Source organism: Sorex fumeus, unplaced genomic scaffold, assembly GCF_029834395.1.
Source record: "Sorex fumeus unplaced genomic scaffold, SorFum_2.1 ptg000115l, whole genome shotgun sequence".
Classification (NCBI taxonomy): Eukaryota; Metazoa; Chordata; class Mammalia; order Eulipotyphla; family Soricidae; genus Sorex; species Sorex fumeus.
In genome coordinates, this window is record NW_026606172.1 from 17,086,613 (window position 1) to 17,104,938 (window position 18,326).

General features: G+C 38.1%; 1 protein-coding gene across 1 annotated transcript; it reads left to right on the forward strand.

The window, feature by feature from the left end:
• Nucleotides 1-1,862: 1,862 nt before the first annotated feature.
• RBM11 (RNA binding motif protein 11) lies at nt 1,863-15,866 on the forward strand. The gene is made up of 5 exons (XM_056135451.1): nt 1,863-1,959; nt 8,893-9,055; nt 10,759-10,831; nt 13,527-13,623; nt 15,566-15,866. The coding sequence occupies exons 1-5, from the start codon at nt 1,864-1,866 to the stop codon at nt 15,851-15,853; spliced, it is 717 nt and encodes a 238-aa protein (XP_055991426.1). The 5' UTR covers nt 1,863; the 3' UTR covers nt 15,854-15,866.
• The last annotated feature ends 2,460 nt before the right edge of the window (nt 15,867-18,326 follow it).

An 18,326-nucleotide genomic window follows, 5' to 3' on the forward strand; every position in this document is an offset into this window, starting at 1 on the left:
TCCTGGGAGTCTAATAATCCACCTCTTAGAGCAAGATGTGTCCTGAACTTGGTCACTAAAATGGTGAAGAAAGAAGAGGGAGGGTGAAGGGAAGGCCTCTGATGGTAGCTCAGCTAGAAGACAGTCTAGGTTATAACTGTAGGTCTAGATGTGTACTTTGGTATACCCATGTTTATTGTGGACAAGGTTCATTGATTACTTTGCAACATCTAAGCTTTTGGATGTCCTGAGGTGACAATGAATGATAAAAAGTAGAACTTAGTGAATTAATTCAAATTAATTAATTTGTATGTATCGGTTGTAACTGATAGGGAGCTTCTTGGACATAACCTTGTTAAACCATCTCTGAGTAATAAAACATCAAGTCTCGTTTCTGCAGTTGGCAGCACAGGGGTGAATGACTTGCAGGGGAGGTGGCTGTTCTGGTCACGTTGGATGTTCCTGGTTGGCTTGATGGGTCTCTGGCCACATGCAGGAACACAGTGTGGGTACTTCATTAGCGCGAGGCTTCCTTACTAACATTTTACTAGAATGATTCGATAATTCTCTTAGAAGCTTATACTTTGTAACTGGGTTGCTTTAATCTCATTTTCACTTGAACATTACATGGAATGAAGTATTTGAATTCTAACTATGCCAGTATTTTTTTGTCTTTTAAGATATTTTCATTGCCAAGAAAGCCTGGATTAAAATTTTTCCTTCCAAAAAAAAAAAAGACTTTTACCATGTTTGGAATACTACAAATTTTGTAATGATGAAGTTTGTTTATGTCTTTGTTAGAGATATGAAGTTTTTTTAGCTAAATAATATGGAAGCCTAGCTTATTCGGTGATCTCTAAGCAAAAAATTGTCCATCTGAAAACTCTTTGTTCATTTTCAAAGGCCACTTACGAAGCATAAACCTAAATTTTAATGTTCTAGTGTATCTACTTTAATGCATGGATGCATGAATTCTTCCTGAATTAATTTATAAAGAATATTCATATACTTTCATAGAAATAAAGAAATTAATTTTATTAGCAGGGGGGCTTCTATAATTAAATTCAAATGTCAAATTATTCTTACGGACATTTGATTTAATATATGGAATCCATCCCTTTCCTGTGTGCTAGATTAAAAGAGGAACATAGTAAGGGAAGTACAAATAATCAAAATGATGGGAACTGGAGGTTTTGTCTATAGAGTGAGCTTACATGGTAGCTATTGTTGGAAGGGGTCCATGGGACACTGGTGGAGGGAACACTATGGTGATGGGTCTGGTCTTGGAATGATTTCTGTACTCAAAGTATAAATGACCCTATTATAAATCCTGGTACCTTGATAAAAATGGTAAAACAAAATAACATACAAAGAAGAAATTCAGATCCAGAGAGAGAGAGAACACGGATTCAAGGTCTTGCTTTGCACGCAGCCCACGGGGTTTGATCCCTGGCACAATAAAAGGTCCCAGAGAACAAAGCCCCAAGTAAATTCTGCACAGCCAGGTATAGCCCCCTCACCACCACCGCCCAAAAAAAGTGTTGAATAAATCCAGCTCAACTAATACTATTCATACTAGTTAAATAGAGTGCACTTTAAAACAAAAAGGCAATGCTCCTCGCTCCTTGCACTCTAATCTTCCTTAGCACTTTTTCTCCCTTTGGCTCACCACCAAGAACCCGGGAGAAGGGGGTGTGGGCGGGAAACGGAGCGTGGCGCTGTGGGCGGGGACCTTGGGGTTGTGGGCGTGGTCCCGAAAGTTATCCCCGCCCCTGGGCGTGTTCTCCCCCACGCTGGCCCCGCCCCTCTCCCAGGCCGTGCTGCAAAGCCGAGAGGGGTCCGGGGCCTGGGCGCCTCCTCCATCCTCAGGCGGAGATCAGAGGGATGTTCCCTGCCCAGGAGGAAGCCGAGCGGACGGTGTTTGTGGGCAATTTGGAAGCCCGCGTCCGGGAGGAGATTCTTTATGAACTGTTCCTTCAGGTACCGTTGGCGGGGAGGGGCGGGGCTCGTGGGGCCGGAAGTGTCAGCGGAGGGGCGGGGCGCACCTGCACCACCCACCGCCCGGCCCCGTGGCCGCTGCAGCTGGAGCCTGAATTTGCTTTAGTTTCTCATGGGATCACCTGCTTCAAGTGACAGTAGGTGCTCCCGAGCCCCTCCTTGTCCCCGCCGCAGCACCCGTGGGGAGATAGTGTCTAGGATTCCCCCCCAATCCCCGGACCTGAGTTAGGGCTTCGCTGCCGCTACCTGGGTGTGTGCTCTCCAAAGCGAAAATCGCCCCATCATTGTTTGCTTTCTTGCAAATAGCGCCCGCCAGCCCCCCTCCATCCCTGATTAGGAGAGAGAAATGCGAATGATTCCCGGTGTGTGCTTTTCCCGGTGCCCCAGCCAGAACCTTTTATGACAGGTGCTTTTACTCCAGCACGATCACCATCAGGGATATTTCACTTGATTTCGACAGACTAATTGGTCTGTGACCAATTGCTTTTTCTGATCCTCTTTATGTTATATCAAGCTTTCCTTCAGGAAACTTTTAAGACGTGGTACCCCTTCGCCCCGCCCTCAGATTAGGCTTCCTGTCTTCTGTAAGCACTCACCTATTGTATACTTGTGGATTTCACTTGCTAAAAATTAGATGCATTCTTCCAGCCATTAATCCTTATACACGTGGCAAACTCAGGTGCTGGGCATGCAATATAAGATAATTGGTTGTTCTAAAAGAACATTCAAAATCAGCTACCATGATTGAGGATAAGGTGAGAAGGTGGATATACATTTTATACCAGAGTTCCCAGAATTCAGATGTCAACCAATGCAATTTTCCATTCCCCGCCAAAAGAATAAATACTTGAGTACCTCGGTTTTCTAAAATTTCAAATTGGAGCAAGGTGTAATTTCCAGTACGATGTGGTTTAATAATCAAATAATCTCGGTAAAACACAACTGACCCTATCATTTAGGACGTGTTTGCTGCTGCTACAACCAACACTCACTGATGTTGCTGTTAGTAATACCAAGGAAGACTGATCCCCCCGCAGCTTATAAATAGTTGGATGGCTATATAATCAAAAATATTGATTAGAGAATAGGAATCTGAGTGGAGTTTGCAACCAAGGGGAAGTAGAAGGTGAGTTTTGTAAGCAATCAGGTATCAGGGATTTTTAAAAAATTGAGCAAAAGAGTGGTCTTACTGAGCTCAGACCATTTGTTTCAAAGTTTGGTTTGATTGCATGTTGCACTGGAGGCTTTTTGTGACAATCAACAGTGATAGCCTTCTATATCTTGATATTCAAAAAGAAGAGGACATGGAGTGGTGTTAAATCATCAATAAGGAGAAATCACTGAGTGGGTGTTCTTTTCAGAGCCCCTGGTAGGGAGCTGAGTCACCTGCTGAGACAGGCTGCTTATCTTGTCCCTAGTAGTCTCCATATGAGCTCAGAGGCAAGATGGAGTGGGATGAATTAAAAATAGGCCTATTCAAGAATTTTTCTCAGAAGAAGGGCAGGTGCCAAGGGAGGCTATCGCAAAACTAAGTTTCCAGTGCTGAATATGAGTACCAAAGATGAAAGGAGTGCTTTGGTTTTCCACTGACACTACATCTGTCTCTACATCCCCCTTGATTAATAATAGAGCTATGCCTTTTGATAGAATTCCTTTCTGAAACACAGTTCCCTTTTCTTGGTATAATATATAAAAATCATATATACATATATATGTGTGTGTGTGTGTGTGTGTGTGTGTGGTTTATAGGCCACAACTAGTGATGCCCAGTTTCTTCCTGGATCTGCACCCAGGAATCATTTTTGCTGGGTCAGAGGACCATGTGGGATGTGAGGGATTGAACCTCGGTTGGCTGTGTGCCAGAAAAATACTCTACCCACTGTACTTCTATTTGGCCCTGAAAATAATACTTTTGTGTTTAAAATATTGCTCACTTGAGGAATTTTATGTTGATCCTAATTTGCATCTTTTGTTGTTTGGGGAGTCTTGTGGAGCGTATAAGACAGTGCTTCTTATTTGCCAGCTCTGTGCTGTACAACACATTCCTGGTCCCATCTTTTTAAATTTGTTCTTTTCAATATATTTTCATAATTTCTACCCAAATAAAATGCTTACAGCAGACAGGCAACCAAGCATGTATTTTAATTTTTGACTATCATTCCTTATTCTGGAAGAGTTTGCTAAAATGAAGAATTTATTTTGGTTTCTTGTTTGCTTGTTTTAGTTGTAGGGCCATGCTTAGGGCTAATTTCTGGTCCTGTGCTCAGAAATCACTCCTGGCATTCTAAAGGGTTCTAAAGGGGACCATTTGTGGTATTAGAAATCCAACCTGGGCAGCCACAGCCGTATGTAAGGCAAGCATCTTTACTCCTGTTTAAGTACTAGATCTCTGATTCAAATGAGTTATATTTTTAAGTCAAACTGCAAAAAGTAAAAATGGGGAACAGAGAGATTGTGAATTGGGCAAAGTACTTACCTTGCATGTGGCTGAACTGGGTTCAATATGAACTGACATCCCATATGGTCCCTGAGCCTAGTAGGAAGGGTGTAATCCTTATCTCAGAGTCAGGTGAAAGCCTGAGTATCACTGGGTGGGCGGGGGGGGGGGGGGGGGGAGGTTGGCAATACCCTCTCCCCACCTTAAAAATAAGTAAAAATGGAGCAAATCTTGACAACTGTAATGCAAGCTGTGTATTTCATTCTTATTTTAGAAAGGCTAAAGATGTAATGCTACAAATAAGTCTTCTAATTGAAATGTGTCTTTGAAAATGCTTTGAAATATCTTTGAATTTAGAAAACTCAAAAGTGTTTGTGTTTAGTCTGTCTCTTTGTGATTTCATATATGGAACTATTAGTTGGGAAAGTACCAGTATACTGGTTTTATAAATGTACCAAATATCTGATTATATTGTGAAGTGAGACTATTTAATATCTTTGTACTTTTAAGTAAAGAGAAATTGAAGTGTAAGTTCAAGGGGGGAAGATAATGAATTCAGTTTCAAATATATTGTTCTAAGTAGGCAAACAGAGGTCTCTAGAAAACTGTATCTATGAGGGAGGCATGTGTAAAGAAAATAGATTTGTTTATTCTTGAGCTTGAAGGGAATATGAGCTAGTTCTGAGAAAACAGATAATGAAGGGTAGGGCAATCCTTTAAATATAGCATCATTTTAAAAGTGACAATGGCCATTTTTCTTTCAAGAGAATTTCTCGATATATGTTTCCCAATTCAACGGGAGAAAAGAGCACTTAAACCAGTCATCTGTTCGCGGGCACTCAGGTTTTTTCCATATTCTAGCTATTGTACACAGTGCTGCAATGAACAAACAAGTGCAGATGTCACTTTGACTATACTTTTTTGCCTCTCCGGGGTATATTCCCAGGAGTGGTATTGCTGGGTCAAATGGAAGCTCAGTTGATAATTTTTTGAGAATCATCCATACTGTGCTGAACCAGTCGGCATTCGCACCAGCAGGGAAGGAGTGTCCCTTTCTCGCCAAATCCATGCCAGCACCGGTTGCTTTTGTTCTTGTGGATATGGGCCAGTCTCTGTGGTGTGAAGTGATATCTCATTGTGGTTTTGATCTGCATCTCCCTGATGATTAATGATGTAGAGCATTTTCTCATGTGCCTTTTAGCCATTCGGATTTCTTCTTTGAGAAAATCTCTGTTCATTTCATTGCCCCCACTTTTTGATGGGGTTGGATGTTTTCTTCTTGTGGATTTCAACCAGTACTTTGTATATCCTTGATATCAACCCCTTGTAGGATGTGTATTTGGCGAATATCCTTTCCCCTTCTGTAGTCTGTCTTTATATTTTGGTCACTGTTTCTTTGGAGGTGCAGAAGCTTCTTAGTTTAAGATAGTCCCATTTGTCTATCTCTGTTTTCACTTGCTTGGTCAGTGGTGTGACATCTTTGAAGATAACATTAGGTTCAATGTCATGGAGGGTTTTGCCAACTTTTTCTTCAATGTACCTTATGGATTCCGGTTTGATGTTGAGGTCTTTAATCCATTTTGATCTTACTTTTGTACGTGGTGTTAGGCAGATAGTGCCCGAGAACAGATGACTGGTTAAAGAAACTTTGGTATATATACACAATGGAGTACTATGTAGCTGTTAGAAAAGATGAAGTCATGAAATTTACATATAAGTGGTACTACATGGAAAGTATCATGCTAAGCAAAATGAGTCAGAAAGAGAGGGACAGACATAGAAAGATTACATTCCTCCGGGAAACATAAAGTAACAAAATAGGAGACTAACACCCAAGAATAGCTGAGATAAATACCAGGAGGTTTACTCCATGGCTTGGAGGCCAGCCACACATGCTAGGGGTAGCAGCAGCTGAGATAGAGAAGGGGTCACCAAATAAAGGGTCTTGGGAAGATCCGCCCAGGATGGGAGATGCATGCTGAAAGTAGACTATAGACCAAACATGATTGCCACTCAATTCCTCTTTTGCTAACCACAGCACCCAAAAAGAGAGAGAGAAGAGGGGAGTGCCCTGCTGCCACAGAGGCAGGGTGAGATGGGGGGATGGGGGTGGGAGGGATACTGGGATTAGTGGTGGTGGAGAGTGGGCACTGGTGGAGGGATGGGTTCTTGACATTGTCTGACTGACACCCAAGCCCAAAAATTTGTAAGTCTACAACTGTACCTCTCGGTGTTTCACTAATAAAAATTAAAAAAAAAAAAGATCACTTAAAAAGTAAGGGTCCATCCATGCGTTAAACTAAGGCGCCATGCCTCCCCGGGAGGGAAAGGGTGTTGCTCCCTTCTGTCTTTAATCCCCCTGGCAGCAAGGTGACCTCCACCTCAGAGCTTATTGGAAAGCCAGATATGAACCAGCGGTGAAGAGGCAACTGCAGTCTCATGGGAAGGGGGACGGTACCAGCTCGTCCTTCACGACCTACCGAGGTCATGAGTTGCCCCCCACAAGCGGCTCTCTGGTACAACCATGGCTCCAGAGGCAAAATGACTTAGTCCAGAGCCCAGCAGCTTGCAGAAGAAAAGTGAATGGACCATGCATTAAACTACGGTGCCATGCCTCCTCAGGAGGGAAAGGGTGTTGCTCCCTTCTGCCTTTTTCCTCCCTGACAGCAAGGTGGCCACTGCCTCAGAGCTTATAGTAAAGTCAGGTACGAGCTGATGGTGACGGGGCAACTGCAGTCTCATGGGAAGGGGGCTGGTACCGGCACGTCCTTCACACCCTACCAGGGTCAGAAGTTACCCCCCAGGAGCGACTCTCCGGCAAGGCCATAACACCAGACACACAGAAACCAATCTTGTAATTATCTGGCTCTTTGCAGAAATCCAAAATCGTGGCCGTGTGACATTATATGATTCTCATAACCAGCTATAAAAAACAAAATATTTCACAATGCCTTTTCAGCAATTTTGATTGTTTGGGGGGAAATTCTAAGCAATAATGGTGCACCTTTTGTCGAAATAATGAATGTAATCAATGTAGAGAAGAGTTAAGTAGAAATCATTTGCCTTACAGGCATTTGGAGGGGTGGGAGGCGTGGTATACTGGGGTTCTTGGTGGTGAAAAATGAGTACTGGTGAAGGAAAAGGTGTTTGATCATTGTATGACCAAGACTTAAACCTGAAAGTTTAGTAACTTTTCCCACAGTGATTCAATAAATAAATATAAAAATAAAAAATAAAAAAATTAAGGTGGAGTTTATGCCCAATTCAATCAGCTAATCAGTGACTGAATAAATAGCAGTACTCCTACAAAAAAAAAATAGTAAGGGTCCAGGACCTGAGAGACAGTGCAGGAGGTACACCTGTTCTTGCAAACAGTACAGTCTAGTCTAATCCCTAGCACCAGTACAGTTTCCCAGGGCACTGCCAGGATTGCTCCTGAGCAAAAACTGAGAAAGAGCCTGAGCACTGTGGCCCAGCATTCCCCTGCCCCACCTCCACAAACACAAACTAAGTATGGTCCAGGGATGTGACTGGTTGAGAGCATGCTAATATGTATAAGGCACAGTTTTGAGACCCGAGTGCATAAAATACATAGATAAGTATGAGCCATTCACTATAAAATTTAGGTCTTTGCCTTTCCTCTGTCCGTTGGGTTGGTGGACAAGTAATTTTTTTATTAGTTGTAATCAACATCATTAAAAATATTTGATGGCTTCTTAGCTCCATCTTGCAATGTACAGGTTTCTCAGTAGATACATTCTGAATAGTTTCTGTGCCATACATTTTATTCTGTTGAAGAAATACAGCATGGAATAATATTCTGCAATTGTTATATTTGGAGCCTTGTTAATTTTTCACTTATATGTACCAACATAAGACTTAAACATATTAAAACTATTTTTTCTTTGAGATTATTTCCTGAGCAAAATTATGAAATCAAAATGCATGCAAAATTTTTGTTTCTCTTGCAAGCTTATATCAAATATCAATTGATATTTGACCTTACAATTTATTTTTAATATTTCTTATACAAAATTAGACCATGACTTAATGTTATGAATTTTATTTTATGACTCACAACAGTGGCTGTGTCAATTAAATTTACTTTATTATAAAGTAGTCTGTTCATGAACACATTTATACATGTTAATGTATATAGAAACAAAGCAGCATTTTAATGTTAAAAGTTCTCAAATTATTTCCCTGAATTTCACAGAATGTATTTTCTCCTTGGATTTGAGACTATTTCCTTCCTGTTTAATGTTTAATGTTAACGTTTCTTTGATAGATGAACCAGAAAATACCAAGAAAGTTTGACAAAGTATAATATTTATTGTTTAAAAAGTACATTACTAGCACAGATATAAATCATTTGTTACTATATAGATGTATATTTTTAGTCTACAATTGATATTTGATATTAGCATGTAAAGAAATCCTTAGACTTATGAGAAAATAATTTTTAAAGTTTTTTATAGGCTGGGCCATTAACCAAAGTGACGATATGCAAAGACAGAGAAGGAAAACCAAAGTCTTTCGGATTTGTCTGCTTTAAACACCCAGAATCAGTGTCTTATGCCATAGCTTTGCTGAATGGAATTCGTTTATATGGAAGACCAATTAATGTGCAGTATCGATTTGGTAGGTACTCTTACTGATGAATCTTTTCAAGTGTACTTTGAAGTTCATGTTGTCCTTAAAGTCATAACATTTTCACTTTTTATAGCATAAGACCAAAAATATGCCCTGATCCTCTTTGTTAGATAATTTTAGAAAACAGATATGCATAACATATTACATTAGATAATTGATTTGTACTAGGAATTGCATTATCAACATGTAGAATCTCTTCTAACTTAAAACTAATGGTAGGACAGGAGAGATAGTACAGGGGTTAAGGTGCTTGTATGCATGTAAACTCCAGGCTCGATTCCCAGCACTGTCTTAAGCCCTGAGTATAGAACCAGGAGTAACATCTGGTTACAATCAAGTGTGGCACAATCTCCCACCCATTCCCACCCCTGAATAAAGAAAATAATCCACAGTGCAAATACATAAAATTATTTACTTATAATTTTTATTCACAAAAATTGATTTTTATAAATGAAGTTTTTGGGACTGGAGCGATAGCACAGTGGTAGGGCGTTCGCCTTACAAGCAGCCAACATGGCCGACCCGAGTTCGATTCCTCCGCCCCTCTCGGAGAGCCTGGCAAGCTACCGAGAGTATTCGATATGCCAGACACAGTAACAACAAAGTCTCCAATGGAGACGTTACTGGGCCCGCTCGAGCAAATCGACGATCAACGGGAGGGCCTTTACCTTTTACCTTTTTATATTTTATTTATAAAAATAAGATATATTTATTTTATTTTTTATTATTTATTTCAGTGGCACAACACATGCTTGCATGAAGTCCAGGTTTGATCCTGGCATCACACATGTAACATACAATTAAAATGCCCTCTTTTAATATCAACCAACAAGTAGGTATGTAGTAGCACTCTAGCACTGTCCTCCCGTTGTTCATCGATTTGCTTGAGCAAGCCCAGTAACATCTCCACTGTGAGACTTGTTACTGTGTTTGGCATATGAAATATGGAATACGTCACAGGTAGCTTGCCAGGCTTTGCCACGTGGGCAAGATTCTCTCGGTGGCTTGCTGGGCTCTCTGAGAGGGGCAGAGGAATTGAACCCAGGGCGGCCCAGTCAGCTGCATGCAAGGCAAACGCCCTACCTGCTGTAGCTATTGCTCCAGCCCATTATGTAGTAAAGAAATCTAAATGAACTGTGAAAATACACTAGTTTTTGGACATAGTTTCTTACCTAATTACTTTGTATTTAATGTCTTTACCAAGCTGCACCATTCTCTCAAGTACTTGTCTAGTTGACGCATGAAGGTTGGCAGAATGAACTAGAACATTATGTTCTGAGATATCATAGCCAGCTACTTGGCATCCTGAAAAGTTCTGTTAGCTTTTGTCAGGTCAAGGTAGAGACCTCAGACTTTCTAAATGAAAGGCAAGTAACACTGATTACTTGCCATATTTAATACACAGTTGTATATAACACTATCACGTATCTTATATGATTCCAAGGCAATTTAATTCTTCCATACATCCATGGAAGAATAACAAAATTGCTTAAAAGGAAAGTAAAAATATACTAAAAGTTATAATGCATTACTATAATTTAAATTTTTCCTGAAAACTCAAAGACGTATACATGTATTTTATATGAGTATTGAAGTTTAATCAAAACTTGTTCTTTTTTATGATTTAATAGTAAAACAATAACAACAAAAATTGCACCATGAAGCAACCTCTTATTCTGTTTCTTTTAAAGGAAGTTCTCGCTCTTCTGAACCAGCTAACCAAAGTTTTGAAAGCTGTGTTAGGATAAATTCATACAGTTACAGGTAATTGTTGTTCATAATAACAAATGAATGTGTTATTTTGCCAGGAAGTTTTTTTATGTACTGGACTATGTAAAATCTTACCATTTTAACAAAGAATAAAATTAAGGAACTCATTTTTTTGTGTGAAAATATGGAGAGATAGAAAATAATTTATATTTCAATCAGCATTTTCAGAAGTAGCTAAGAAATAAAATTTTATTTGGCGTATTATTACTTATGTTGGTTTTTTCATAGATGTTAACTTATTTCATTATTCAAAGCCTTGCTTGGTGAACTATAGTGATAGTAGTATCCATCTTTCATATTTGAACAAATAAAGGTGTGGAAAATAAATAGCTTGCAGTCACAAAAGATAGAAGATTCAGATACAGGTAATCAGTTCAATGGCAAAGCACATGTTTCACATGTTTAAGATCCAGAGTTCAATGCCTGGCACCACCACCTTATCCCTCTGCTATCCCACAAAAGAAACAAGCCCAAATCAGTGATACTGCTTTGCTTGAAAATAAACCTTCTGACATTAAGCCTTCAAATGATTTATTTTTTAATGTAAAGTATAAATTTTAAATTACTTTAAAATTTCACACAAATTAATTTATAGCAACAGTAGACTCAAAGGACACTAGCACGCAGCTAGTCCATAGGTCATAAGACAACAAGGCTCCCAATCAAATTATGATGCTTAAACCACATTGTTGTTGTTGTTGTTTTTATAATGTAGGAGTACTGCTGTTTATTTAGCCATTCATTAAGCTGATTGAATTGAGCAAAAACCACATTGTTTTTTAAACCAGTGAAAGCGAGAGAAAATATACTTAGTATGGTATACAGTTGGCCATTAGCACCATGCCAGAGGAGAGCTGCTTGCACTACTATTGATCTGTCCTGGTTTTCATTTCTCTGCTGCATCAGCCTACCCCACTGATATTGTGGCTATGAGGACCAGAGATGGGTCAGGTAATCCATTTATATGGCAGATTCCTGGAGTTACTTTCATTCATTTGCATTCTCAAAGAGATAGAAGCAAATATACACACATGAAAGAAGTGCTTAGATACACAGCTATTGACACTGTGTCCTTTAATTTTTTTTATGAAACAGCCTTGCCTTTTTAATACATAAGATTTTGGTGTGACTCACCGAACATCAGAATGTGTATATCCTACCTTAAGGTACAATTCCATTTTCTACCAGCCAGTTTTCCTCTTTATGCCAATGCAACCACTCTATAATCCTCTCTTCTGGTAACCACTAGTTGATCTAATTCTGAAGTTTATTTTATTTTCTTCAGTTCATCTGCTTTTTTGTTTTCTCTAACCCCATATGAGTGAACTCCTGCAAAATTCTTTTTTCCATTTGACTTATTTTGATAAGGAAAATCCCTCTAGGTTCATTCATATTATAACAAAAGCAAGATTAATATTTTGTAATTGCTGAATAAAATTCTAATGTGTGTATATGTACATACCGTATGACACATATATAATATGACATATATATCATATGATGGGGGAGAGAGAGAGAGAGAGAGAGAGAGAAAGAGAGAGAGACCACAGCTTTATTCATTTGTCAGTCAATAGACACTTAAACTATTTAACTATTTCCATTTTTTGGCCATTGTAAATCTTGTTTTTAACATGGAGGTACATATGTCTCCATATTAGGGGGTTTTATTTTACATTTGTATGTAAGAAATATATAACATAGCGTCTATTGTATTGAATTTTTATTCTTAATTTGTTGAGGAATTTTCATGTATCCATCATGTTGCTTCCTATTTTCATTCCCTTATAAAACAGTATATAAGTGTTCTTTTTCTCCATTTCCTCTTCAACACATGTATTTTTAAAAAAGCAATTCCAGGTATTCAGATTTTCTAAAATTGTACCTCCTTTGTTTGGTTATTAAAGCTTTGAGATGGTTTAAGAACCAGAAACATAAAAAAGAGCTAAAAGTTTTCTTAAAACAAATCCAAAGAAAGTAAGTCAATAGAATTAAAGAACATAGCAGTAATCCTTAAAAAATTTACCTGTGCATCTGTCAAAATAACAGATCGTTCAACTCAACGTAGGAAAAGAAGTCTTCAGAAGGAATATATTGTATATCTGGGGGTTGGAGGGACATACCCAGAGGTACTTGGGACTCTGATCTCAGGGATTACTCCTAGCAGGGTTTAGGGTGTCAGAGACTGAACCCAGGTTTGCCACATGCAGCAAGCACCTTACCCTTGCTCTCATTTTGGCTCCCAAACTAAGTGTTCTTTGTCAAATAATGATAATAACATTTAGAGTTCTGATATGTCACTATATTACCATATAAAAGGTAAAGGTAAAGGCCCTCCCGTTGATCGTCGATTTGCTCGAGCAGGCCCAGTAACGTCTCCATTGGAGACTTTGTTGTTACTGTGTCTGGCATATCGAATACTCTCGGTAGCTTGCTGGGCTCTCCGAGAGGGATGGAGGAATCGAACTCGGGTCGGCCATGTTGGCCGCTTGTAAGGCGAACGCCCTACCCGCTGTGCTATCGCTCCAGCCCATATTACCATATAATAGATTTATTTTTATGTTTCAGATTATTATTAGTTATTTTAGAAAAAAATTTTAAATTATGAAATGCTGAGTTTTTGTTGTTTTTTTAAGAAAAAAACAATTTGGATGTAGCAATTTTAACACTTTATTACTTCTTTTACTCAAAGAACTGAAGACGCTGTGGGCAGATCTTCCTTTCCCCTGCAGTTCTTTCCAATTAATAATTCACCTTTACCACAGGAATGTTTTTCCTTTCCGAGGATGGTAAGTTTCATATACCTTTGGTTCCATAATATGACACGGACTCTGAAAACTGTCAAAATTACTTAGAGCTTATGATGCTCAAACCTAGGTCTTGGTTAAAAGCAGAAGCTGCCCTGAGCTCTGCTTTATCCTGACCTAACACAGTCATCTTTAATTCCATACTTAGTAAGTACTGCATCAAAGGGTCAATGGCTCAAAAGAGGTTCAAGGTAGTAATGAGACACTGTGGTCCAAGTATATAAAGTTTTTATTTCCTTTTATTCTTTTTTCAGGGGGTGACCTCCCAAGCAATGCTCAGGGAGATCTAGGGCCACATCCAGCAAATTTCAGCCAACCAACTGAGTTGATGCAATCCTAGGCTAGTGATAGGATGCTGTTTGAGACTAACAGTGCACCCCTGCCACTTGAGTCGCACCCAGGAGTGCTGGAGAGGGTGTAGAATGGAAACTCAAGGGTCCCATGCCCTGTTGATATTGGCATGTAACACAGATCCTCACACACCCTGGCCCCTGAGCTATTTCCCCAGCCTTAAAAGACTTTTTTAAAAGAGATTCTTTAGAATTGAACCATTTTTCTTAGAAGTACTTTTTATTTAATGTTACCAGCAGTCAAAATTTATTGTTTAGGAACAGAGAGGCAAAATTAGTGGCAAAGAATGAAAGGAAAAAAATCTTGGTGGGTAAACCATATTATTTCCCCGAACTCAAAAATATATTTCTAGCCTAGAAAAGCAGTTATGGTCTTCATTGTAAAAGGGAATCTTAAGGGTTTTCTCTTTCTTCTTCAAACTCCTTATTATATACTTAAAAAATTAAGATTCAAGGATATTACACAGTAAATCCAAGATCATATGACTTGTGAGTTATAGATGTGAAATTGTAAGTCAGTATTTTCATTCACAGTGTGTAATATTTGAAATTATCAAAAATACCTGTGAACTTCAGATTTTACACAATCTGTTTTCACCGTGTAAATATAAGAATAATTGATCACTCTAAGTTTTGGAAAAACTGTTCTTATTTATTGGGAAGTCTATTCTATTTATTACAGTAATATACCTCTAATAAGATGGTAAATCTTGGGGGCTGGAGCGATAGTATAGTAGGCATGGTGTTTGCCTTGTACACAGTCGACCCAGGATCAGTTCCAAGCATCCCATATGGTCCCCTGAGCACCACCAGGAGTAATTCCTGAGTGCAAAGCCAGGAGTAACCCCTGAGCATCACTAGGTGTGACCCAAAAAGCAAAAAAAAGGAAAATTTTCTTAGAGTGTTGGAATGATAGTTTAAAACTTAGTTTTAAGTAACAGTTGATCATTATGCTGTATAGTATGACAGGTGGCCATTAGCCACATGTGAGATTAAGGATCTCATTGCTTCATTTTCTTTATCATTAATTACTTTTAATTAGAATTTTAAAGTAGAAACTTAATTTAGTTCTTGGAACCACTAAATATATTTGAATGAACGTCAGCATGTAATTACTTGTAAGCTCAAAATTTATGTAAAATTTAGATCAAGTATTTTCAATGAAAATTTTACTTCTAGATTAAGACATGCTATAGGTATAAGATGCACATCAACTTTCAAAACAACATGGCAGACCAAAATTAAAATAATCCCAATATTATTTATCCCGATTACATTGTGAAATGACAGTATTTGGGGACTAAGTGGAATGATTTTATTTGTATACTTTCCCTTTAGGACTACTAGAAGATTAAGACCACATATACAACTTGTATTATATTTCTGTAGGATAGTAATGTACATATCTTGGATCTCCATATGAATCATTTAAAGAAACTGTAATAATGAATTTGCTACCATAAAAGTCCTCATTTTATTTGTTTTGCTCACAGTTAGTTGCTAATGGATAGAAACTGTTGGCATTTTTCTTTCTTGGGGAGCTTGACATGGTAATGAATGTTTGTCTTCCACAGCAATGGCAAACATATAACACATTGCAGCAGCTTCCCTACTATGAGATGACCACACCACTTCCTAACAGTCCATCCATGTCTTCCTCACTAAATCCTGCTTCGGATCTAGAAGCTGGCCCAAGCTCCTGTGAATGGACGGCTCAGCAGTCAAGTCACCCTGACTTTCATCAGCCGAATAAACGAAAGAGACAAAAACAAACGAGTGACAGTGATAGTAGCACAGAAAACAAAAGAGGAAATGAGTATAGTCAGAAGTTCCGAAAGTATAAGAAGAAGAAAAGACATTAATGGCACAACGAGTTGGAACTTATGTCCATGGATGTGATGTGAAAGTATGTATAGTCTATCCAATAGTCAAGCTCATGGCTTTTTTGTCTGATGTATCTAGGATGACATTTTAATTTGCCATTTCATTTTGTCCTAAATGGCAAAAATTCAAATATAACAGTGTATTACTTTTGTATTTATAATGGTATTTTGATTCATTGTCAACAAGAAATTATTTGAGTTTTTGTATTTTGAGTATTGATGCTAGTTAAATTGCTCTAAGATATCAATCAAAACTCACTTTCTGTGCATGGAACACTATGGACAGAACCCCGGGTTGTCTTAAGCTGTTGCCTATAACACTAGTCGTAGATTTTTTAATTAAATCAGTGTAGATACTTAATAGTTGCATGCTATACATAAGAGAGACTAAATAGGTTTTAATTTACATTCTTAATAATATTTTTAAGTCCATAGATGTTTTCTCTGAGCCTTACTTCTCTGCAGGTTTATATTTCATCAAATCCAAGAATCTATGACAGTGATACCAAAGCAAAGATGTTTCCCATTGATCTAGCTTTGTAGCATTCCTATTTTATATGAATATGTTTCAGTAGTAACATCTGCCTCTTTACTTCTCACTGTATTTCAAATTGATTGGGTATGTCAGTATTTATTATCCAACTCTTTTGCCAACTTCTTTAAGAAGATACATTTGACATCTTTAAATCTTGATAATGAACAATAAATAGAAGTGTATTTTATCAATGTATGATATTTATTACTTAATGACAAGTTTCCTATATATCATTCATTTTTAGAATATAAATATAATACATGTAAAACTAATAAATTATTTGAATATATTTGTTAACTTTATTGCTTGTCATAAACAATAAAGTGAAAACATTTATTTTAAAAACCCAGTTGAGGGGCCCAAACAGTAGGACAGTGGGTAGGTGCTTGTCTTAAACTTGACCAACTTCAGTTCAGTCCCTGGCACCCCTTAGGATCCCCAAGCCCCACCAGGAGTGATCCCTGAGCATGGAGCCAGGAGCAAGCCCTGAGTACTACAAGATGAGGCTCAAAGTTTAAAAAAAAAGAAAAAGGGAAAAAGAATCATGCAATTCTATTGGAATTAACCACCAAATCATAGGTAAAACCATGCTAAGATAATTACTTTTCATGTTGCTAGGACTTTATAGATCTTTACCATTTAAATAATAATATTTTTTCAAATAAAATGAATATCTAAATTGTTTATTTAATTTATAAATATTTGATTTATAAGTAAAATTATTTATATATATAATTATAAATGTCAGTCTTTCTCAATCTAATAAACATAAAAACAAATTATTCTTTTTTTTAAATTTTTATTAGTGAGACATCATGAGGTACAGTTGTAGACTTACACATTTTTGTGCTTGGGTTTAAATTATACAGTGATCAAATACCTATCCCTCACCAGTGCCCATTTCCAACCACCACGGATCCCAGTATCCCTCCCACCACCCATACCCCCTACCCACCCTGCCTCTGTGGTAGGGCATTCCCTTTTAGACTCTCTCTCTCTCTCTCTCTTTCTCTCTCTCTCTCTCTCTCTCTCTCTCTCTCTCTCTCTCTCTCTCTCTCTCTCTTATTGGGTGTTGTGGTTTGCAAAAGAGGCAATGGGTGACAATCATGTTTGGTCTATAGTCTGCTTTCAGCATGCTTCTCCCATCCTGGGAGGATCCTCCCAACAGCTTTATTTGGTAAAACAAAGTATTCTTAATCTAAATTGATTCTAAATTGATATGTGTCTCTTTACGGTCACGGTCCTCCCGTTGTTCATCGATTTGCTCGAGCGGGCCCAGTAACGTCTCCATTGTGACAATTGTTACTGTGTTTGGCATATCAAATACGTCACAGGGAGCTGGCCAGGCTTTGCTGTGCAGGCAAAATACTCTCGGCAACTTGCCGGGCTCTCCAAGAGGTGTGGAGGAATCAAACTGTGTCTCTTCATGTTTCTGAAAATTCAAACTAAACATGATGAATTATTCTTCCTAAATTGACATTTTTGTAATTTATAAACATAACAAAGAGAAAAATGTTTCTGTCTAACAGAACACTTATTTTAACATAGCATTTCCCTTTAGCCTTCTATGTTTTTTCTTCTTTTTTTCTTTTTTGATCCACACTGGTGGTGCTAAGGGGTTATTCAGGTATTACTCTTGGTGGTACACATGGTATGCCGGGGATTGAATTCAGGTTACCCACATGCAAGGTAAGTACCCTACCTGCTGTACTATCATCTGTGCCCCTTTTCATCTATTCTTAAGCCTTATGGTCTAAACTCCTTAAATATATTTTTAAAGGAAGAAATAAATGTCTTATAAAAAATATGTGCATAAGAAATATTTCTTAGCAAATTAGAATGAGATATTTATCTGTATTGTAAATGTGGCATTTATACTGTAATGTGAATAAGATATTTGTAAATGAGAATGAATTA